Here is a 23,060-nt window from a genome sequence, read left to right as displayed (position 1 = left end):
CTCCTAGTTTTCAGTCTGATGTCCACAGTGCTACATGTTGGAAAGCACAAGAAATTTTGCATTAATTTGATCACTCACATAGGCAGTTATACTTTGAAAACAATGTTTTTCGCAAGAATTACCAATGAAATAATGTTTTAGGACACAATTGAATTTGAAATAGGTAATGTTTTGAATAGATTTTTGAGTTTTATTGAAATCTTACATGAACAAGAAATTGGAAATACAATCACATCAAGGAACAAATTGCCACGGCTTTGACGTTTTAAGCCAAACAAATTTTGTAGGGCAGATTTTCAAAAAGGTGTGAAGTTATAACAATTTAAAAACACAGTTAACCTACTTCTAGGAATGCAAAACATACAATCATGTTATTTTCAATACAAGAAAACTTAATTTGTTGTAATTTCTTAAAACTACTAAGACAAAGCACTAGCTTTTACTTTTATGTACAGCATACTCCTATGTAGTCTATCCCAAATCCAAAAAAAAAAACTGTCCAAAAACCAGAGGTTCTGCAAAATCATGATTGAACAGTGTGCCATTCCTGCTTTTAAACTGCTAAAATGAAGCCTAAAATGATAAAAGCATTGAAACCCCATATGGAGTTCAGGAATTCTGCAAGCCCAGTAATGTCCAAGTGCATTTATGAAAAAAAAAGAAAACTAAGAGACTCGAGTATATACACAATAGAGTGATTCTTCAGCCCAATACAAATGGCAGCCAATCGCTACTGAAGGATGAAACATTAAGCCAATTTTGTTTTGAAGTATGTAGAGCTATAGCCAATTCTATGTTTCCAAAATTCTCGATCCCTCCTCACTTGTCTACTTCCACTGTTGCCCATAAGTATCCTGATAAAATTCCTGGTTGTCATTATTGTAACCATAGTTACCGGCATAGTCACCACCTTGCTGGAGCGGCTGTTGAGCGATGGGTTGGGAGCCCCAGTTCTGCTGGTTGTTGGTCTGACGGCGCTTGGAATCGGGCTGGTTGTACCCATCTGCCTTTCTCTTGCCTCCTACGTTGCCCCCACGGTTGCCCCTGGCTCCACGAGCACCACGTCCTCTCTGCTGCTGTGCAGGACCCCCTCTCCCACCCCTGGCTCCTCTTGGCGGTCCCATGGGTGCCCCCCTCTGTGAATAGCCAGCTCTACCTCTTGGTGGTGGTGCTCCCCGCCCCCTAGGTGGTGGAGGTGCACCTCTCCCACCCCTTCCTCCTCCTCCTCTTCCTCTTATAGCATAGCCATCATCATAGCCGTAATAGGGATCTTCATAGCCTCCACGGTAGTCATGATAGTCATAACCATAATAATCATCATAATAATCTTCATAGCCATAGTAATCAGGGGGATAGCCATATCCACCTCTCCCTCCACGGCCTCTGCCTCTAATAGGAGGTGGCATGCGAGGCGGAGGGTAGTAATAATAGTCTTCATACCTATTAAGAAAAAGAAACACACATTAATTTATCTTGAAAAGTCTCTCAAAAGGAAGTACAAATTTCCCCTTAGTTACCAATATACATCATGCAGGGGAAAAAAAAGAAGTGATTCAGTTTCTTCTAAACTACCTTGTATTTTACAGCAGAATTTAATTCTGTAGTATTGTAGTATTTCAAGAAGGAACACTCACGCAGTACTTCTGGAGGCCTGCCTGGCAGCCTGGCGCTCTTTCCTTTTCTTATCCGGTGGCTTTGCTAACACTATTTCAATTTCTTCCCCTTCTATCTCTTTTCCATTCATTTCATTCATAGCCTGTACAAAAATTAGAAGAGAAACAAGGAAAACTCATTTCCAATCAAAAGGAAACTAGAACTTTCAGGGGAAAAAAAAAAAAAAAGTTGGTTGGGCTGCTGCTGAGTGAACTGCAGGTCTGTGTCTCTTCTCCTTCAGGTTATTCTTTCAAGGCCCACTTTGTTCAAGTTACAACGAGGCCACATTTATAGAAAAAAAAACCAACAAAAAAACCCCCACATATTTTCTTTGTATCATAAGGTAAAAGAATCTCAGACCATATGGAGTATTATATTTTAAAGAGTTTCAGTGTTACATCTGATTTTTATGTTCCTGAACTCCCTAAAAATAGTTCAGAGTTCTCACTACACACATTGACATGAACACTCAGTGTACTTGCAAGCAAGATAGAGTGCACACACGAGAGAAAGCATTTTTATATCTGGACTTCCTAGCTATCTGAATCTTCCTAGCACTGAAAGAGTGCCTCAGAGGACAGCCAGTATTTTTACACTCAGCTGACTCTGAACAATGAAGGACACATACTCAAGGAAGCAAAAAAAAAAACACTGAATCTTGGCAGTTTCATGAAGTAACACTGCAATCCTTGAGTAACAGGCAACGTGTAATTAGTAATTATCAAATGCACACACAAACAGAACTCAATATATACACACAAAGTACAATTAGGACTATGTCTCTGCTCTCTACCTGGAGCCACTGCCTTGCACTGAGTATTTCTGCGTATAAATACATGCATTAATTAAAGTCTTCACATGTCTGTGCAGACAAATTCAAGAACATTAATAATGGTTTATCTGAAAGAACCCATGAAAGTACAGCAGCCAGTGGAATGAATTAATGAGTTCCATGAAATTTATATCTTAATGCTTTCATTAAAAACAAACAGCACAACTATATACAGAAATAACCCACAAAATTCACAAACCATCCAGTGGCCATAAACAGAAGTCACACAGGGCAGAGAAGGTAGCATTCTATCCTAGGTCTGAAAATGAAAGACCCTTTTGAACTATGCAACCTCATACACTACACAGCTTAAGAGACTCCAAGGTGCAAAACACTTCCTCCACTACCTTCCTGCCCTCACGCTTGACTGCTTTCAAAGACTTTATATGGAGGGAGTAACTTCTATCAACTACCCTGCAATTTCTACGCAGTATTTCTGCCATTTGAAAAAACTACACACAGTCTCTCAAAGACCCTTATTTGAAGACAACTGATACCTTCTGTCATTTCCTCAAAAACTGTCTAGGTTGATCTTTTTTTTCCTCCTCTTCTCTAGACTCTCCTGCATTGGTCTATACCTCTTTTCCAGTCTACTTGTTAACAGTTTTGTTCCTTGCAAGTTTCACATGCTCCTAGCTACTGAAATCATAGGAACAAAATTATTAGTAACTAAATTTTCACGAAAGGAACCCTGATACATGTGCTCTAGAAACTGTCTTAAGATATTTACTGTTAAGAAGTTTCTAAAAGCATCTCCACAGAAAACTGCTCACACCCCATTTAGATAGGAAAGAGTAAACAACCTACCTTCACCGCTGCACCTCTGTCCTCAAAATGAACAAAAGCATAATCCTTTAGTTTCTTTACTCTTTCCAGCTTTCCAAATTCAGAGAAAGACTTCTCAAGAATTTCCTCCGTCACAGTAGTGGCCAAGTTTCTTACAAATAAAACTTTCACCTGATCATTAGTGAAAACAGAAGTCTTTATAAGTCAAACAAAGAAAACTAACATTAACTTATAAGATGTTATTCCACTCTTCTACTAAGAATTAATAATTAATTCTTCATTAAGAATTTTTGGCTAACCTTACACATCCCATATCCATTTCCAAAAAAGATTGCCTTAGAGTTACCTGTATAAAATTCCTACAACATCTCTCCTTCCACACTTCCCCCTCCAAGACCAGAAGAATATCCAACATTGATTTTCTGCTTCTGGGATGCTACAAGTCCCAGTAAAATCTCAGTAATGGATCTTTAGGGTAGCAAAGTTTTATTAGAAACAGAGGGATAAAAATCATAATATCCTCTATGCTGCATTTCATCTTCATCTCACTCTGTAAACAAACAGTTTTACAAGTTATCTACTCAGTGTGCATCAACACAATCAGAATGGTAACAAGACAGACTGGTGCGCCAACCCAGGAGGATAAACATTACTAATTTAAATGTGAACAAACTGAACAAGTTCCTCATGTGTTACACAGGCAGCTAGTTTACAGTGCTCAGCCCATACCATTTTGGATGGCTTACTATGAAAATGTCCTGTGACTTCTTTCCCCTCCCTGAAGCTGGCAGCATCACTAAGCTAAACCAGGTCAACTACAGCATAAAGAAATTCCTTCCAAAACCCAAGAACATCCACATTCAGTTTTTACTGACCTTTGCCATGACTTCTGGATCAGGTTCCTCTACTGGATCAGCCCACTCCACTGTTACAACATTTCCCCAGACTTTTACTTTTCCACTCATCAAGCGACGCCGAGCTTGTGCTGCTGACTTGTGATCTTCATATTCCAAGAAGCAGAATCCTCGATTCTTCTTTTTATCATCAGGTTGATGATATAAGATTACATCCACCAAACCCTCTGAAAAACATGTCTTTAGTACTGAGCTTTAGAAGGGAAATAAATAATCTGAAATCTACTCCAAAATGCTTTCATTTGCTCTCATTAAGTTCAGAGACTATGCATTACATCTGACAGGGGTATAGCACAGGCACAAGAAAATAAAACAAAGATATCCATCCAATTTATCAAGAAACAGGTTACCTAGTTGGTGAAAGTCTCCTGAATAAACTTACCTCAATAGGCCCTGCAAAACATCAATGAGAATAGTTCAAATAGCATCAACTTTCTGTATGGTTTTACTGTTTACATTAGTGAAAAGCAATCAGAATTCACATGTGGCATCCCCCCTCCCTCCAGGGGAAGCTGGGTAGAATTACATAAACATCTCTCAAAAGAAAAGAAAGAGAGGAGAGACAACTAAACTGTTCACCTGTTTTCAACACTTTCCTGCAGTACTAGTAAATAGCAATCCTAAAAAAGGAAGCAGTAGGTTAAAGCTCTCCTACAGGACAAAAGCAGACCAAGACTTCAACTTCTTATAAAGCAGAAGAATCTTACAATGATGTGCCAATTTATTTCTTTTTCCCCTACTTGCTGTACGTACTGTGAAACAACAGTGAAGAACTAGGACAGAAAATCTGCCATAACTAAAATAATTCACTGTTCCCTTCTTCCTGTCACTCCTCAAGAACATATTTCTTTGAGACTCCTACAACATCTTCTCAGGTGTGAAAGCTGAATCTACTGTATGGTAGATCCAGTTACAAAGCCTTCAGTGCTAACCTAGAACAGATGACAGAACTGGGACCTCCACTGTTTTTCTGAGTTTATTTGTGCTGTTTCCATCGCAGATTATCTTACAACATTGATCATATAACAAGCATTAGCAGGTATTAGCCCCTTTATGGTCCTCCATAAAGTATATTTGATATGTAGAATTGCTACCAGATGAAATCTTGGAACACAATTTGAAAATAAATAATATCTGAAAGTATCAGACATGTAACTATAGCTACAAAAGAGGCTGAATGGTATTTCAGAATCAGTGTGGCAAAAAAATTATTAAGAAGGTCTTTACCTGTGACTTTATTAAACTCTTCCAATATGTTTTCCTTCGTCTTGTTCTTTGGAATTGACCCAACAAATAATCTGTTATTTGCCACAGAGATGCATACTCCAAGGTGCTTACCAGGACGGATTTCATAGTTGTCACACTAAGAAAATAAGAAGCCATTCACTTGCATTACCTAGTACAGAAGAGCTGACAAGACCCCCAAAATCATAATATCAGCTGCTTCAAGTTCTATCTTCTTCTGAATTTGTGTTGCAAAAGAATTCCTAGAATTGCAATACTTGGTTCAGCATCCACTTGGACACTGCTGAGTTTATGTTTTTCACAGAAATTTTTTAAACTACTGAGAAACTGATGCATGAGAAACACACAACATACAAACTGCATGGGGTAGGTTCATTCACCTCAGGTTTATCTCAGACTTGAAAGCTACTTCTACTTCTAGAAAACAAGTTAACTGCTTCCTGTGCTTGGACTCGACATCAGTTCCTGCTGTTATACATATACATAGGCAGAGAATTACAGGCACCATTAGTTCATTGCTTTTTAGCCTCAAGCACATTCACTGCAAGATCCTAAATGCCCCTGTTTTTTAACCTTTCCCACTCTTATGGCATGGACTTTTTGGGCCTGCTAGATGCTAGGCCTCTATATTCTTTTATTTCAAAAAAAAAAAAAAAAAGCTTCCCATAAAAGTTCCTCCAACTTCCTCATCACACTTATACCCACAGTTGGATTACTCTGAACAATCCTGATACATCTTTAAAGGCAAGAGATTTCAATCTTAAAAAAAACAAACAAAACGAACAAAAAAACCTGAAGACATCTTCATTTTTAAGGAGGATTTTCAACAGGACATCATGGGACAGAAATCTGATCGTTAGACAGCTTCAGAAAGTCTCATTTAATCCTGTAAAAGCTTTCAGTCATTTAACTGTGACTCAGGCATATAGCCAGCATCACAACAACTTCAGTAACCTTGTTCACATTCAAGAATTTAACAAAATGTAGAATAGAACAGTGATTTATATGTTATAAAACTTTGAAAAACATATTTAGATTAAGGTCACAGCAGCTGAATGCAAAGTTTATCTTACAAAGCTGCTTTATCTAAACACCAGCCCCAGTTGCCCCTGGTACCTGCACACCAGAACTGCCTTATGTAGAAGAACCTAAACTTCAAAATTTCACATTTATCATCAGTACTAAAAGAATCTTTCTTTCCTAACAAGAGTAGTGATCTCCAAAATTCAGCATGTCCCACTTTCCTTTCCTCCAGTAGCCTGTGGAAAATCCTTTGACCAGATACAAGTCTGACCCCACGAGGTAAAAGTAAGGTAGAGGATGAGTGAGGGAAGGAAATCCAGACACAGGAGATAAGGAAAACATTCATACAAATTCACCTAGCTTGCACAACACCCAGAAGATAGAGGCCAGCCTTTCTCCAGGGGTTTATCACTTGATACATTTCCTGTTACTTCAGCCTCCTCCCCTTCATTTTCCCCAATTACTAACAATTTAAAGTAAGACGGCTAAGCACTCACAACTTGCAAGATTCAAAACACCTTCTTTCTTTAGGTGGCAATAACTTAAATCTACCATCTTCAAACACTGGAACTCAGAAGTAATCAAACAGATTACAGCAAACAGTAGCACTAGGAGTACAGTTATTTCTATACACTAAATCAAATCAGGAGAATTTTTTTTTTTAAAGAAAATAACACTTTGAGTCTGTTGATTGTGTAGGGAAACACTTCAAACATTTCTCTAACATTCTCTCAGCATGCTCACTGTTTACATTACCATCATCCAATCTGAAAACAGTTACTCACCAGTTTGACTGCTTCCTGAGCTGCATCTTTGCTACAAAAGGTGATGAAAGCATAACCTCTGTTTTGACCAGAAAGAGGATCCATCATGAGGCGAAGATCCCAAATTGGACCAGCTTTCTCAAAGAGTGGTACCAATTCATCTTCATACAGGTCTCGGGGAATCTTACCAACAAAAACCTATGAAGGAAGAGGACACTTAACCAAAGCTTTCTCAAAACTCTAAATTTACTTTTAGTACTTCACAGTTCCAGGAAGGGAAATAACCTGCATCAGAAACTATCACAGCAGAAACTCTGTAGCCTTCACTAGCAATTACATTATTTTAGCTGCTACTGAAGTATTCTAAAATCCCAACATTATTACTAGATTTCGCATATAGAAAACCTGTATTTGTAATTTGCATTTAAGAGGCTGTACCTTTCCACCTCTGAAGAGGTAAATAGTTGTTACCTGGTCACAAGACCTTACAGGCTACCTAGTCAGGAAACATGCAATATTCTAGACCAAGCACTTTCTTACTCTTGCAGTATTTTCATTCATTCCCTAAATCAATCTTGATAAGAAAAATACAGAGATAGGAAAACAAAATAACACCAAATACTAGAAATCCTTAATAAGATCCCCTAATGCGCATTTTCCCTATTAACATATACTGTAATCTCATTTCTCTTCAATATTTGTTTCTGCTTACACCAGCTGAATATCTGTCTAAGGAAATCTGGAAATCTCATTTTTCTTTCTTACACACAGCAATGACTATTAAACTCAGTGTCATCCACCAATGTAAGGCACGCTTGAATGTCACATTGGCTTATCTTGGTTTTAACTCAACTACTCAGGGTCCTCATCATTCAAATTAAAAGAGCCTCTCCTGCAACACTTCGTATCTGCTTAGCAGACAATTCCAACACTTAAAGACATACAGAATACCCACATAAACGTTGACTGGAACAAACCCACTGGAGGGGGGAGGGGTGGTGATGACTGTTTTAAGAAACGTGGAACCCAAATCATTTTAATCCAAAGGAAAGTTAGATCTTTCATATGTTTCTTTACATTGCACAAATATTCATGAAATACAGTTCCCAGAATGTTTCTTTAATGTAGCTTAGGCTCTCTCAGTGTGAATGACAACTGGCCATGGTTTCTTTGCTACTGAGGGAAAAAAAAGGAGCAGACTTCTTATCACTGATCACAAATTTAATGCCAGAACCAAAGGGCCTACTTTTCAGAAAAGCTCAGAAATCCCTGCAATAGCCTTTTCCATTTGTATTACCTAGAGCATTCACTCCAAAACCCACATACAGTTTTCAAAGACAAAAAATGGTACCATAATGGAAGTGCACAAGACAGGAACTTCAGCTTACTGTTAAGACAGGGTAACCATCAGCTGAAGAACGACCTAATTGTACTACGCTGAAGGCTTCTCTTTCCTACTTTTCTTCCAGTTTCCTTGACTTGGTTTCCTAATTCCTTTCTATAAACTTTAAACTACCACCAATTCCACAAGATTGCCACAATAGTTAATATACTCCAGAGGCTAAAATGAGAAACAGAACTGAGGATTTCATTTTAATACATTCACCCATGACCTCCATTCTAGAGTAACTTCACTTACATACCAGGAAGACTAAATGCCTCTATGAGAATGATACATCTAAGTGAATTTGCTTTCAGCCTGTAAACTTGAATGCATTAACAAATCATAATATAAACACTAGACATGAGAAATGCATCAAGTGAACATCTTCAAAGAGTTAGATGAAACACTGACAATAACCTTTTCCATTATTACTTAGGTAGGTCAATAAGCTTGAACAGATTCTGATATTTATATTCTGTAGTTATTTTATGTCTTGCTTCATATTTCAGTTCCATAAGTCTACTGCTATTACAAAGACAAAAAATCAGAAACTGGAATTATCAGTGAAGCAATATGGGAGAACTTGTCTAAGGAGGATTCAGCTGCATTGTTTCTGAGCCTCTGCTGAGATCACTTTTTCCAGTTTTGCTTCCAGAAGGACATGTACAAAGCGCTCAATTCTACTTCTCTTACTGTTATTTCAAAAGATCAATAACAAAAAGAGTCCTTTAAGGAAAACTTCAATGTCATGAGGTAACCTTAACAGAGCATTATTAAGGGGTGTAATTCACTTCTACACTCTACACAAGACATCCTTCAGTTATTTCCACAACCCAGCTTCTTCTATTGTGACTAAGAAAGAAGTGGTAGAGTTAACAGCAGCATTTCAAGAGCTTCTTCAAAACAACATCTCCATGCCATAGCACTCTTGAGGCACTTTGCAGTCAACCCTTTCTAAATGCCCGATTTAAGCATGAACTAACATAGGCTGCATGACTACTTCAACTCACCAATAGCTTCAGTCTTAAAAGCCTACTGTAGTGCAGTCAAGAACTGGCATTTTACAGTTACCAGTGAAATCTCCTATTCAGTCATGCCTTAAAAATTTATTTATTCCCTTGCATCAATAATTGAAGGAAGGAAATCAAGTATTCATCAGCTGCTTCCCTTTTTTTTTTTTATATATAACAGTGGGAACAGGTCATATTCACACAGGGCTTTTCTTATTTGTTTATTCTCTTAAGGAATGGATTAAAAAGACTTCTCAGTTTTCTCAAGTTTAACAGCTGCAAGCATCCTCCACTGGATGGAAGATTAGGAGTGAAAGTACATATTTTAACTTGTTAAGCAAATACAACTCAACCGAATCAACTACCACTCCCAAATGCAGACATACTGGATTTATGATCCAGCACATCCAACAGAAACACCAAATGCTCGTCTCAGTTGCATAAAAGTCTCATCATCACCCGACTAATAATGGGCTTACAACTGAATTCTTTTAATCCCTCATCCACTTAAATAAACTCTTCCTGGCTGCGATGGGAATTAATGAAGTATTTATAACATTTGCTGTTCTTGTCGTGCATAGTCTTGAAATTACTATGCAGAAATCACTACTGTCTTTGCATCCTCTTATTTTGCTTAACCACTGTTCTTTGTACTTCCGAGTTGCCAGTAAGTCAACCTAAATTATTATTTATAGAAAAATAATTTAAGATTGCTGAAAAATACTTTGTTTTTGCAGCAGTGCTTATATATACACTTTATTAAGTGTCTTTAGTAAGTAAATTGTAACTGGAATGGAGAAAGCAAACGAAAGTATAACATGATGAGCAGTGCAAGTTACCAATGACTAGCTTTCAGCATAAGGCCACCTACTTGGTGTACAAATACTTATAGCAGACAGATCTGAAACATCTGATGAAAAAAGATTACGTAGCATGCATTCTTTTGCAACTAGCAGCAGCACTTGCATATCCTTAAAAAGAAATCTGCCATTGCTGACATCAGAGAGAGCTCTGGCATCAACATACCACAGCTGGCACAACCCATGAAAACTTTATTTTCAATAACTTTCCAACATGAAAGATTCATGTTTTAAATCTTGATTACTGTTTCTCTGAGCTTAACAGCAACAGCTAGAGGCTGAATTACATACACATCTGCATGCTTTAATAAAGTAAGATGATCAGCATCATAAAACAAACTGAGCAGTAATCAGGCTTGAACTGTTACTAAATGCCAGCATTAGCTCCGTTGAGGTATGATTTTTATAACTAATTGGCTGAGTTTTGCTACATACTCTAATCCTGATTCATGGGAAAAGTATTTATGTTCTTAAGGGTGTTTCCAGAAGTCACACACTCTAAAAGCTTCAGCAACCTTACAAGTATAAAAACATACCCTCAACAGAATTCAACATAGCCAACTTTACAGCTTTCCATTGATCTCCTACAGAGACTAATCATCACCAACAGCACAAAATACTTGAGTTTTCAATCAAATATTTTCAGCCCATAGGCACAGTGCAAAGTAACGTTTCACATCACTGTGTATGATACATTGCCATGAGTTGGCACAACACAATTCTAAGTCACCTACCTGAGTAAAAAATGAAAAAAGGTTCAAACAATAAACAAGACAGGATTCTCTCAGTGTCGTGGTTTCACTATCAGATGATGAAAGCACTGAAGATGTCTTCTGGGTGATTATTAACAATTTACTGTCACTGCACTCTAAGCTGACCTCTTCAAAACTTTGTATAGGGTATCCTAATACAATACACTCAAGTCTTTACCTGCTTCCAATACACTGCATGGAAACCCTTGCTACTGTCTCTCAAATTCCATTTACGTTGTAAAAAAACAACGAGCCAAACACTTTACAGTCATGCTTTCTTTCACCAAGCTGCACATGTAACTTTTAAAGCCGTGGACCATGATCTCCAACTGGGATGATGAAGTCTAACGATTTCAGTGTCTACCTTCATTTTAGTAATTTTTACACAGTCTTCACAGTATATCCACCTGCTTTTTCCTCCTCAAACAATTGTGCTTTTCCTCTGCAGGACACTGAGGGCTAAGACTGATGAAGATAAACACAGAAGCAAGTTTTCCTTCACAGTATAGTTTATTTGCCAGTCTTTCTAACAAATGACTTTGCATAACATACAAAATAATGATATTAGTCTGCACATACTAACCTCTGTTCCAATACCAGGCTGAACACCAGAATACACAGTATCTGGAGGAGGGCCCCCATATTTTCTCTGTCCTGTAGTTACATCCAAAGTGTAACCAGTCCTCTCTAGCAAAGCCTGAAAAAAAATGAAAAACAATAGTTATGTGGAAGAGGGTAGGGACCACAAACAACAAAAATTGTTTTACGCTCTGAGGTTAACCATAAAAACTTGTTCCCCCCCCCCCTTATTTTCTTTTGCAATATCTTACATAGTAGCCAAGGAACTCTGGAACATCTTCTCACTTGCTTTCTAAGTTGCTTTTGCACAACAGAGAAACCATATCTTAATATATTTACCAACTCCAAGACTTAATCCTGTTGAAACGTCCAATTAGACTCAATTTTATCAGCTTGTAAAAACCAGTGCAGTAAGAAAGATAAACTAATAATGTTGTTTGTTTAAATTCGTGCATTTTGGTAACTGTGCTATCAGGTAGACCTACAATTCAAACAAGTACTCTCGCTTTTCAATCTTTAACATATGAATGTTCTTACCCAAGCAGTATTGATGCTTTCCAAGCACAAAGCATTATAATTACTTCAGTCTGTATACAGGTAGTACAGAACAGTTGGTATTTTCTAAACGTTACCTTGATCTTTGCTTCATCTGGTCCCTTTGTCGATTCCTGTACTTTGCTGCCTTGTTTCTCTCTTTGCCTGTAGGTCTTCATAACTCCACATAAAAATGCACTTTTGTTCTGTAGATACAATTTACAAAATAATTAAATCGGGGGTATGAAAAGCTCTGGGAATCCACCAAATCTTAGACTCCATACTGTGAAGTCACCAGATAAGACAACGTCAAGTATCAAAAGAACCCTCTTGAAAAATACAATAATTAACTGAAGAAATTTCTAAGCATGGAATTTCAAGTGGTATTTTTACCTTATGTTCTCAATAGCACTCATTTTTATTATCTGGGAGCTTTAGTTTTGCACTCAAATACCCACACATCTAGGGCAATTTTTAAACAGGCCCGTGATCTGGGTTAGAAACATACAGAACATGAGAAGAGTTTCTGCATTTCAGCTCTCCTGCCAATAGTGCCAGAAGACTATTTACACTCATGTGCTCACACTTCTGGAGCTCTCACCTTACCTGTACATGCGACAGGTCACTTTCTTTAAACTGCTGTAATACAGAGAGGGCTCCTTCTTCATTAAATTCCCTAAGAGCATCAATTGCTCTTTCATCAAGATCGACATAAGCTACCAACCCTAAAAGTTAAAGATAAAGAAGTTACAGATTTCTATTAAATTTCATACAAGCTAAGAACTATGCAGTTTGCTTTTAAAGTCCATAACAGAATTACATATTTAATATAATTACATATTCCTACACAAGTATATGAAAGAATATGAGTACAACAATGAAAAAAGTTAAATTAAAATGTATATACCTAAGCATTAACTGAAGTGTAAGATTACACCCCTTGTGTAACAGCTTTCTAACACTCAGAAATCCAACAAAGAACTCTGGCTCACTTCTAACAGTTTGGGTTTTGTTTGACTCCTAAGTTTCACACTTCATTCTCTTGAATGGAGCTGTTCTAAAGTAAGCTGACATGTGAACGTTGCATGTAACCAACTGTATATGAAAAAGGAACTTTCTAACTGAAGATCAAACACTCACCAAGTACTACAAAATAATATTAAGTAGAATGGTTTGTTCACTCTTTCCTCCCAACTTCAAAAAGCAACAATCAGTAGACTGCTTGCGTCTAAAAAATTCATTTTACTTTTGTTGCTCCATGCAGTTAAAGAGCCAGAATTCGAAAAGGTATTATTTTGAGCCCTACCATGTACCCGAAAAGACTAATGTTAATTTTACAGGTACAGACTCCCCCAAGAAACATTGGACCAGTTCTGAAGCACTTTCCTGTTTCAGGACCTTTACAGGTTTGTCATTTTTTTGGTGGGTTTTTTGTTTTCCCCTTTTGCAATGCACTTGCATAAGCTGTGGAGTGGGAGAACTTTAGGTATTAACATCTGCACATTTTAAACTGCACAGGGAAAATTAAGACCAATAACTCCACACACTTTGCAACAGCTTGATTTCCAGAATACAGATTATTTAACTGCTACTTGCTTTCAAAAATGCAAAGTAGTGCCAAGCCCAAGGACTACATTTCAGAAGTGATCCTGCATATTGGAAGGCACCTGTATCTTTCAGATGAGACCTCAGTCGATTAAAAATCCCAAACTTAAACTCCAAATTTAACTCTGGTCTCAGAAGCAGAATGTTTCACTGACAAACCCCTGCACAATGTGAATATCTTCAGTGGTTTTAAGGAAATGCAAATAAGTGTTTTCAGGTTACTCGTGCAATGGAATTATACCAGGTAGTTAGGTTCTGGGCTGAAAAGCTTTTAACTCCCTTGAGAACTCCTCACGACACAGCCTAACTACCACACAGGTTAGATCCCACAAGTTCCTCTGCCCAGGCATTTACACCTTCTCTCAAACCATCAAGTGTACATCATCATGACCCACAGTTAGGAAGTGCATGTCTAAGCCAAAAAAGCTGGTAAAGGCTTGATGAAAGCTCACTGTGAATGACTTTCAAAAGATATCATTCACATGACCCAGAACGTCATACTGATGGAGGGATAAGGTACTGTTTTTAAACTGCCTTCATTTAATCAGTGGAATTTTGACTCTTCAACAGTAGCTGTCATGCTGCCACCAAGGCATTGAAGATAAGCCCATAAAGCAGTTCTACTGCTTCTTATACATCTATTTGGTCACAGAACACACTCCAAAGAGAAAAAAAAGAAGCTTCTGTCTAAGGACAAAATAATAAGGAGGGATGGGATGTTACAAAAATAAAAATAGAGAAACCTTGGTATATAAAGAAACCTTTCCTCTAGCAGTTGCAGAGACCACTTGCTACCAGCAAAATATTACTCGATTTGCCAGATAGCTTAGTCCTCAGCTTTGTTAAAAAAGCAGTTAGTATCAAACTGAACTTTTCAGTGGAGTAACAAACATGGATTAAACTGTCCACTCAGAACTAGAGAGAACACAAAATCCACAGGCAGACTCAATTCAAATGTAGTCCCAGGCAAGACAAGCTAGTTGCTTCCCTCACTACGTCACCTGCCCAGCCCTTGAGTGTTTAAGAACCACTGTGAGGAGTTGACAGTAGAAAAGTAAAAGCAAAATGATGATTTGGATTGAAGGAAAAAAAAAATGTACAGTTTAGTATGCTTAAACACATCTTTATTTGACAACTAAGAAACTAGTGCTCTGTCCCCTAAAGCAACTAAGATAACACATACAACACTAAGGACGTGCCAAATAATTAGTCAATGTCAAACCCAATTTGCCTTTAGGGAAGTCAAAGTAGCAAAACATTTAGAGCTACACAGATCAAAAACAATGTATTTTTAAACCTTAATCTATAAAAATTTGAAAATGGTATGCCCTCACTTTCATAACCAGTCAGAAACAAGAAATGCATATTATACCTGTCTGAAATATTTCATCAAGTCTCTCTGCCACCTTCTGTGGGAGGCCTGCCTCTATCAGTGTCTTGTAGTGTTCTGTGTGAGTTACACTGGAAGTATCCATTGGTTCTTCCTCTTCTTTTAACTGTACCGCATTACCATTCACCTGATTAGCCATTTTATTATGCTGCTGGAAAAAATTCAGGAGCTATATTACAATAAGCCAGAAAAAACTAGTTTGTAGGACAATGCATGATTCATCTAAACTAATTTGTATACATGCTGCAAATGACCTATATCAGAAGCTTTATTTAATATTTTTTGGATGCAGCTAATCTAAGTTTCAAAAGAAAGTACAACCCTTAATACTGCAAAAAATGTACATGGAAGAATTTACTTTTTTTTTCCTTAAGTGTACTTCATGTACATAATGATGTCTAAACTTCAGATTGTCAGCAAGTTAACTGGTTACCATAGCAGCTAGAATGCGCTGGGATACGATAACAACATCCTTCAAAGAAGAATCAGAAGAGCTAGTTGCTATTTTCATTTCCCATTCCTCTACTTTTAAAACAATTGGTTAAAATTTTGGGAACACACAACCCTGCAGGGTAGCTTAACATACAAAAATGTCAATACTTGTTTGCTAATTTTCACTTTCTTGGCTTGTTGCCATGCCTTCCTTCAAACCCAACGTACTGCAGAAGACTAGCCAAAGAAACACTAACAGAACTCATTAAGGATAGAAAGAGCAAAATTGCACTCGCGAGCACATTAGAATTTCAAGCTGCAACTGAGCCATTTCCAGGCATTTGATTTTACTCAAATAGGATCTCTACAAATCACAACTGCTTTTGTAAAAACTTACTGGTTTAAAAGGAAGTCATGACCGCAGCATCTTCAGTTAAAGACTTGCTTTCAGGATTAACAAACTGATTGCAAATACGTGCACTGAGAAATGCACAACTATCTTCTCACACAATTTCAGTAGGCTTTGCCCAATTCATTAAAAAACATTTCCATTTCTCAATTAGCCAGCCAGCTGATACTTAGTGCTCTCAAATACCAAGGCTGACAAAGGACAAATTAACTACCCAGCAGAGAACATTAGGATGAGCAGTTTTTAAGTTCAGAAATGAAATGAGCCTCAGGATTTAAGAGGGAAGAAGTCAATGATCAGCAGTGAAATGATAACCAGATAGACATATGCAGCATGGCAAGAGCAATGCAATTAAGTACTGGAAAACAGGAAGAAGACTCAAGAACAAGTTTTGTTTTGGTTTTTAAGACTCTGAAGCCTCAAGCTATTTACTATGCTGAAAAAACAAATCTCCAACGATAACCACACCTAAATCAATCCCAAGTATACCCACCCATCCCTTCTGGACTACAACTTTTTGGAAGGCAACCTATGATTTGCAGTCTTGAGTCAAAAAAAGTTTTTTCTTCAGACAGAGAAGAAAATTTTACTACAACTGTCTTGACTTGAAGCACAGTTTTAGAGATGGAACACAGCCTCATGTTAATTCTCTATCAGTCATCACTTCTTTATGCGACTGGCAAGGAAAAGATGTGATGCCTTCCATAGCTACATGGCATATATACATACATACATTGTTTCTCGACACAGAAATTGCTTTCTATCAGTTTACTCCAAAACAGAAGCTTAGTTACTTAAAAACAAATGTAACTTTAGCCCAAATACAGAAGAATGGTTACCTTAGGACTACAGTAATGCTTACCTCCCAAGTACAAGCATTAACTGAGCATTCCAAGCACTAACTGAATGTCAGGATTCCAAAGGTACAGAGACAAAAATAACGGAAAACAAGTCAGACTGATGTCTGCTTACTAGACTACCTCTGCAACATCTCAAACTTGAAACAGTGCAGGACGAAGGGTTTAGTTAAGTGAAAATACTTTCAGCATATATTTATCACAAACGCATAAGATGTTATACAGAAAAAAAGATGCACAGAAGATCTGTGGAATTTTGGCTTCTTTTCACCTCTTTACTGCTTTAAAAGAATCCATTACTTACACACATCTCCATACAGAAACAAAAGTCTAGGAGGCTAAACCAAGACATTAATACAGGAAACGATTTAAAACAATTACAAGTAACTTCTAAACCTCAATGGTTTATGGTGATGCTCCCTGAGCATTTACTTTTTTTCCCCCTTCTGTGAAACCAATTTAGTTTATAAGTCTTAAATTCTCATATATTTAGCACTGATGAGCACGTTCTTGGACCCAGGTGTAACAGATCAAAAAAGCTGACAACTATCCCATGTCAGTTAGAAACACCTCAACTCCAGTAACTCAGGCCCACTACAGGCAAGACTTGCAGCCTAATGGCATGAGAAGACATCAACCTTCACCACAAGCATATATCAGTGCATGGAGCTCCAACAGCTAAGTATCAGATTACTGCACAGCACCACAGCCAACCAAAACCTTTTTAAGTAGGCTTTTAGATAATGCAAATTAAGTCTTGGCTTTTTAATTCCTTAGCTGTACAATTAATTTTTCACTAATGTCTAGCAGCCTCATAAAACAACTGAAGTCAAATGCTGTCTGTGTTCACCAATCACAGAAGTTCTGTTTGGTTGCTGAAATTTCAGCTATTTCCTGTCCCACAATCATAACTAAGAAGACTTTCTTGAATAAATGTACCCTGGAAAGCTTTTAAGCTGATATAGCTGTCAGAACATCCAAGTCCCAACAGCATCCAGAAGAAACGTATTTCTCTTCATTCATTACAGTAATAGATTCCACTCTGGCTTTGCGAGCTCAGCCTGAAGCCTGACATTCAATGGACTTTACTTTCCTGAACGATCACCAATAACAAAACTACATCTCTTACAGCACTGAAATCCTCACTGCATTCAGCAAATGTATGAGTGAAATCCATCACTGAAAAAAAGTCATTCAGATTTCCCTCTAAACGTCTGCTAGATGCAGCCATCAAAACAAAATATTCTAACATAATTAGTAGGGAAAAAAATCATTTCATTAATGTTTTTTTATTCTCCTCTAAAAAAAATTAAGTGTGTTTAAGAAGAGGAGTGTATCTGTGTTTGCACACACAACATGTGCATGTGGCTCAGCCTGTGACAGGCCACAAAGAAAAGCACATGCATGTGGGTAAAGCTGTCCAACACTGTGCTCGAGAGTCTCCTACACATGAAATAACTCAAATAACTACCTTGAAAGAGAGGGAGACTGGTTGAATAGCAAAGGTTTTCAATGCCGATTATAAGCAAAGGATTATGCGTATATTAGTATGTGTTGGGAATATGCATTTGTTTTTATCACATGCAGAAATGGATGAATTTAAAATAGCATAGAGAAAAACATGCTTACCGAATGAGCAGCAGTAAATACACACTGGGGGCAACTTTATATAGGCAAGGAGGGTTCCAGTGGTACCTGAAACGTTGCCTAGCTTCAGCACCTCCCAGCTGCAGAACTGCATGCAAGTGGGAGGCTGTGGGGGGGTGGATTTGTTTTGAACTTCACATAGCTGTTAACAGCGCTTTTTTTTGAAGACCAGGAATACTCAGTCATACCAGACATGCTTTTAAGCCATCCACTATCTTCCATTTGGAATTTCTGGATCCTGCATCTCAAAAGCTGGATTTGCCAAGTGACTTGTCCCTTTTTTAAGTGTTGCTATGTGACAAGTAAAACGTTAAAAAATTATAGATGCCTTGAAATTAGTCAGAAACAAGTTTCTTTTTCCCACTTAATAACTCAAATGGCTCTTAATATTTTTTCCCCAGAGTGAAAAAAAAAAAAAATTGCAATGCACACCCCTAAGCCTGGTAGTATGTGGCACCTTGAATACAGAAACTTGTTCAGCCTCACTCTGACAAACACTGGCATGAGGTGACCATCCCCACTGTTTTATACAGATACTCTGTTAGAGGTTGCCACCTGCAAACTAAGTATAACTCCAGCCAATTAATTATAAATTTAGTCTAGTTAACTGAAAACATGCTTTGTAACAGCTTCAACCAGCAGAAATGGCAACTTCTGGCAGAGGGAAAATACTGTATACTATCATAGCCAACTTTACATTGATTATCCATCAGTGCTGTTTTCAGTTTTGCTGCTATGTAATTTTTGATTTCATAAAGTAACTATACTGTATTTCTTCAGCTCAGGTGCACTGGAAGCATAACTAAACTCACATATTAAAATAGCACCCAAGCAGTTTCTGTTTGCTCATGTTACTATTCCTCCTACTGAGTATATTATCTGTAGGTTCCCATCATCTATAGGAGTTAGATTAAAAATAGCATTAGGCTATACCTTTATTATTACTTTAAGAAACATTTTCAAATGAACCACAAGAAAACAACTGTCCCTATGAAGTTATGAGTTACACTTCAAGAAGATTCTTGTCTAAGCAGAAAGAAGCACATGCATAAGGAGGAAATAACTCACACTGAAAGACTGAACAGGGAGTTGATTAAAATCTCACCTGCTCATAAGATTTACTGCTACACCCCTTTAATTTTTATGTGAAAGCATTACTGCTACTCCCTTTGTACCATAGATTATTCCATTGCAGAAAGTACATTTTAATAGCTTAATTATGATTCATTAATTATTAGCATGAATTGTGGGAAGACTTGTTTTGAAGTTATCATATCTGAAAACTCTACACATACTATCCCAGTTTCCAGACCAGTGTCTCAGTGGCAGACTACAACTTCGAGGAGCTAGCACTCTCAGCCTCCCAGCACTGAGTTCAGCCTTTCCCAGCCTTTCCCAAACCACCTGAGAACCTCCATCACAATGCTAACCAGAAGCCTAGCACAGCCTCCCCACCAAGAACTGACTCACACACAGGTTAGCAAGGTGCACATTTGTTTCATTAGAATATAGCTACATCACTAACTACTGCATTTCGCTAACCTCAGGTGCAACCTCTGCACATCCTCCCTCCTAACTGAAGTTGGCTGTTTCCAGCTCATCTGCTGGGCTGGGTCATATAGAACATCATTCACAGCACTCCAACTCAAAGCAGCAGTTCAATAAAAATGAGGACTGTACTGATAAGTATATCCTAAAGGAATGTGGGTTTTGTTTTGTTTTTGTGGGTTTTGTTTTCTGACATAAGTTCAGTGTTAGCAGAAAGCTCAAACATTATACCAACAGCAATCACAATGAGACAGAAATACAGTTTCTAGGACATAGAATTATCAAGCAGACTATACCACACTGCAAACACAACAGTTTGCATAGATAAATGAAAACGAGACCAAGATACAGAACTCTAGGCAACCTTTACTTTAGAAAGATATGTCAAAAAATTCAGTCAGATATAATAAAATATAATCTCGAGTTTAAAAAAGAAGAAAAAAGGGAAGAAAAAAAACAAAACAACCCAGCTCCAAGAACATTATCATCTTTTGCAGCAGAAAAGCATCACTGCTGGGGGGGTCCTCTGGTGCTGCTGCGAGTGGAGTGAGGGAGATCCAAGCAACTTTCTTCAGGGAGTGCTGCAGCACCACTCAACGCATGTGATCGGGCGCGTTCAGAACTCGCTGGGTAACCAGGCCGTTAAGGCCCCCAGTAACTAGAGCCACGTTTACAAAATAAAGGTAATAACAACGCATTTAAACAAACTTCTTAAAGTTTTGGCAAAGACCTTTGGTAAAAGACCGGTAAGTGAAACGACGTCCCAACAACAGGGTTCGGGAGAACGTCTGCCCGCATGACACCGCGCTGTGCATAGCTTCACAGAGTGCTGCGACAGCAGCCCCCCTCCCTTCCCCACCCCCGCGCCGTCTCTCCGGCACCTCCGCTACCCGCGGCGGCCGGGAAGAAACCGCCACGGCCATCCGCAGCCCCGCACGGCTCCCGCTCAGCCGCACGGCCCGGGAGGAGCAGAGCATCCCGGGAGGAGCGGGGCATCCCCCGCCCGCGGCCGCGCCGCCCTCCCCGCGCAGGGCCCGCTCCAGATCGGCCGCCCGCCCCCGCCGGGCCGCAGGTCCCGCCCCCAGGCCGCTCCCGGCCCAGCTCCCGCGCACGGCCCTCCCGCCGCCCTCCGAGCGGCCGAGCCGCGCCCTGCGACGCCCCCACCCCGCACTCCGACGCGGCGCGAGCGCCTCGGGCCCGCCTCCGCCAGGCCTATCCCGAGCCCACGGCGGCCCTCCCCGCCGCGGGGCCTAGCTGGGAGCGCTCGCCCCCGGCCGCAGAGCACCCTCACCACGCGAGGGGACTTCCCGGCGCCCCTAGCGCCTCTCGGGGACTCACCGGAGCAGGGCCTGCGCGGCGCAGCTCGGGCCCAAGCAGCGACGGCAAATGGCGCGCGCTCCTCCTTCTCCTCATGGACGGCGGTACGACCCCGGCAACACGCGGGGTTTCCCGGAACTGTTTCCAGGGACCGCTGCTTCACCCACTCAGAACCGCCCGCTCCGGACAAGCAGCCGGACCAACCTATAGGAAGCGGGAGGTGGTACCAGCCGTGACTCTCGGGGACCAATCAGAGGAAGGCTCTGTAACCAATCGCGCGGCGCCTTCAACCCGGCGCGCCGGCAGGGTCGGAGCTCGGGCTTTTAAAGGGGCAGCGCCGCCCGCTGCGTCAGAACAAAGGGAGCGCGGGGAGCGTGCAGCGTCGCTCCGCCCTGGACGCGCGGCGCGAGGGCGGGCGGCGGCGGCGGCTGGGCCCCGCCCTGCGGCCCGGCCTGGAGTTGTGGTCCGGCGGTATCCTGGGCGTTCTTCTAGTGTCTCTGTCTTGGGTGTGCGTCCTGGTGGCTGTGCGGGGTCTTTTCGTGTGCAGGGAAAGTGCTCAGGGCCCGGTTTGGCCTTGGAAGGGAACCGGCTCTGACTGAGATTGTTTGTGCTGGGTCACAGCCAGAAGGGCTTTGTGTGGGATCTCCTCTGTAGGATGTTAGCTGCGGGTCCTGCTGCCCAGGTGTGCTGTTGTTAATTACTTAATCTGAGATTAAATAGAGCTTGCCTGCTGTGCCTCATTTGTTTGCTCAGGCCCTCGGTGGGTGCAGGCTTGAGGCATTAGTCTGTGGGAGAGCAGCTCAGTGGCACTGGTGGCGTTTCCCACAGGGCCTTCTCTCATCTTGCAGCCCCAGAGCTGTGAGCAGAGTGGCCCCGGGCCACTCCTGAGCTCCCAGTGGAGCTCCTTCCAAAAAAGCCTCTCTCCTGAGAGCTGCATGCATGCTTTGTGATCTAGAAGTTGAAGTACATCTGAAGTGTTGGAGGTGTTCCGTCCACCACAGGTGGAATACTGTGTCTGGTTCTGGGCTCCCCAGGTCCACAGAGGTGAGGATCTCCAGAAACAGTCCAGTGGAAGGTGACAAAAGATGATTAACAGTGTGCAGTGGCTGCAGTATGAAGTAAGGCTGAGAGCCCTCGAACTGCTCAGCCTGAGAAGGCTGAGAGAGGATCTCACTGCTGCTCGTGAATATCTAAAGTGCAGGAGTCAAGTCAATGGGTGCAGTCTTTTCCAAGTGGCATGCAGCAACAGAACAAGGGGCAATGGAACAACAGAACAAAGGGCCAGAAACTGGAATCCAACTACTAACGTGAAGAACTTCTTTGCTGTTAAGTGAGTGTCAGAGTGCTTGAAGAGGCTGCCCAGAAGTGGAGCAGTATCCTTTTCTGAAGATATTCAAGACCCATCTGGATGCTACCTGTGTGACCTACTTTAGAGAACCTGCTTTAGTGGGGAGGTTAAACTTCATGATTTCTGGAGGTCCTTTCTAACCCCTACGATTCTGTGTTTCGTCCTGTTGAG

General features: G+C 40.1%; 2 protein-coding genes across 5 annotated transcripts in view; one reads left to right on the top strand and one right to left on the bottom strand.

Annotated features, from left to right (window-relative positions):
• The window catches only part of EYA3 (EYA transcriptional coactivator and phosphatase 3), a 218,572-nt gene that overhangs the window by 121,061 nt on the left and 74,451 nt on the right, over positions 1–23,060 (top strand). The window lies entirely within an intron of this gene.
• Positions 170–21,683, bottom strand: HNRNPR (heterogeneous nuclear ribonucleoprotein R). 4 transcript variants are annotated; one of them, XM_065744426.1, is made up of 11 exons: positions 21,563–21,683; positions 15,314–15,482; positions 12,943–13,061; positions 12,435–12,542; positions 11,807–11,920; positions 7,239–7,415; positions 5,413–5,548; positions 4,147–4,352; positions 3,293–3,442; positions 1,635–1,756; positions 170–1,440 (listed from the first exon to the last, which is right to left on the bottom strand). In XM_065744426.1, exons 1-11 carry the CDS (start codon positions 21,635–21,637, stop codon positions 828–830), a joined length of 1,989 nt encoding a protein of 662 aa, XP_065600498.1. In that variant the 5' UTR covers positions 21,638–21,683; the 3' UTR covers positions 170–827. The 4 variants fall into 4 exon arrangements, with proteins under 4 accessions (XP_065600498.1, XP_065600499.1, XP_065600502.1 ...); XM_065744427.1 differs by having other exon boundaries at positions 15,314–15,479; XM_065744430.1 differs by lacking the exon at positions 15,314–15,482 and having other exon boundaries at positions 21,563–21,682.

This window comes from Cyrtonyx montezumae, unplaced genomic scaffold (genome assembly GCF_038088225.1).
Source record: "Cyrtonyx montezumae isolate F1298 unplaced genomic scaffold, pur_monq_1.0 scaffold_31, whole genome shotgun sequence".
Taxonomy (NCBI): domain Eukaryota; kingdom Metazoa; phylum Chordata; class Aves; order Galliformes; family Odontophoridae; genus Cyrtonyx; species Cyrtonyx montezumae.
This window is presented reverse-complemented; position numbering and strand designations above follow the sequence as displayed.

What these genes read in the sequence shown, in the direction of transcription:
- HNRNPR (XM_065744426.1), bottom strand. Translation starts at nt 21,637, where the DNA reads ATGAGGAGAAGGAGGAGCGCGCGCCATTTGCCGTCGCTGCTTGGGCCC. An exon ending in GCCGCGCAGGCCCTGCTCCG is followed by an intron (nt 15,483 to 21,562) that starts GTGAGTCCCCGA and finishes AATTTTTTCCAG; the next exon opens with CAGCATAATAAAATGGCTAA. An exon ending in AGAGTTTAATAAAGTCACAG is followed by an intron (nt 4,353 to 5,412) that starts GTAAAGACCTTC and finishes CATGTTTTTCAG; the next exon opens with AGGGTTTGGTGGATGTAATC.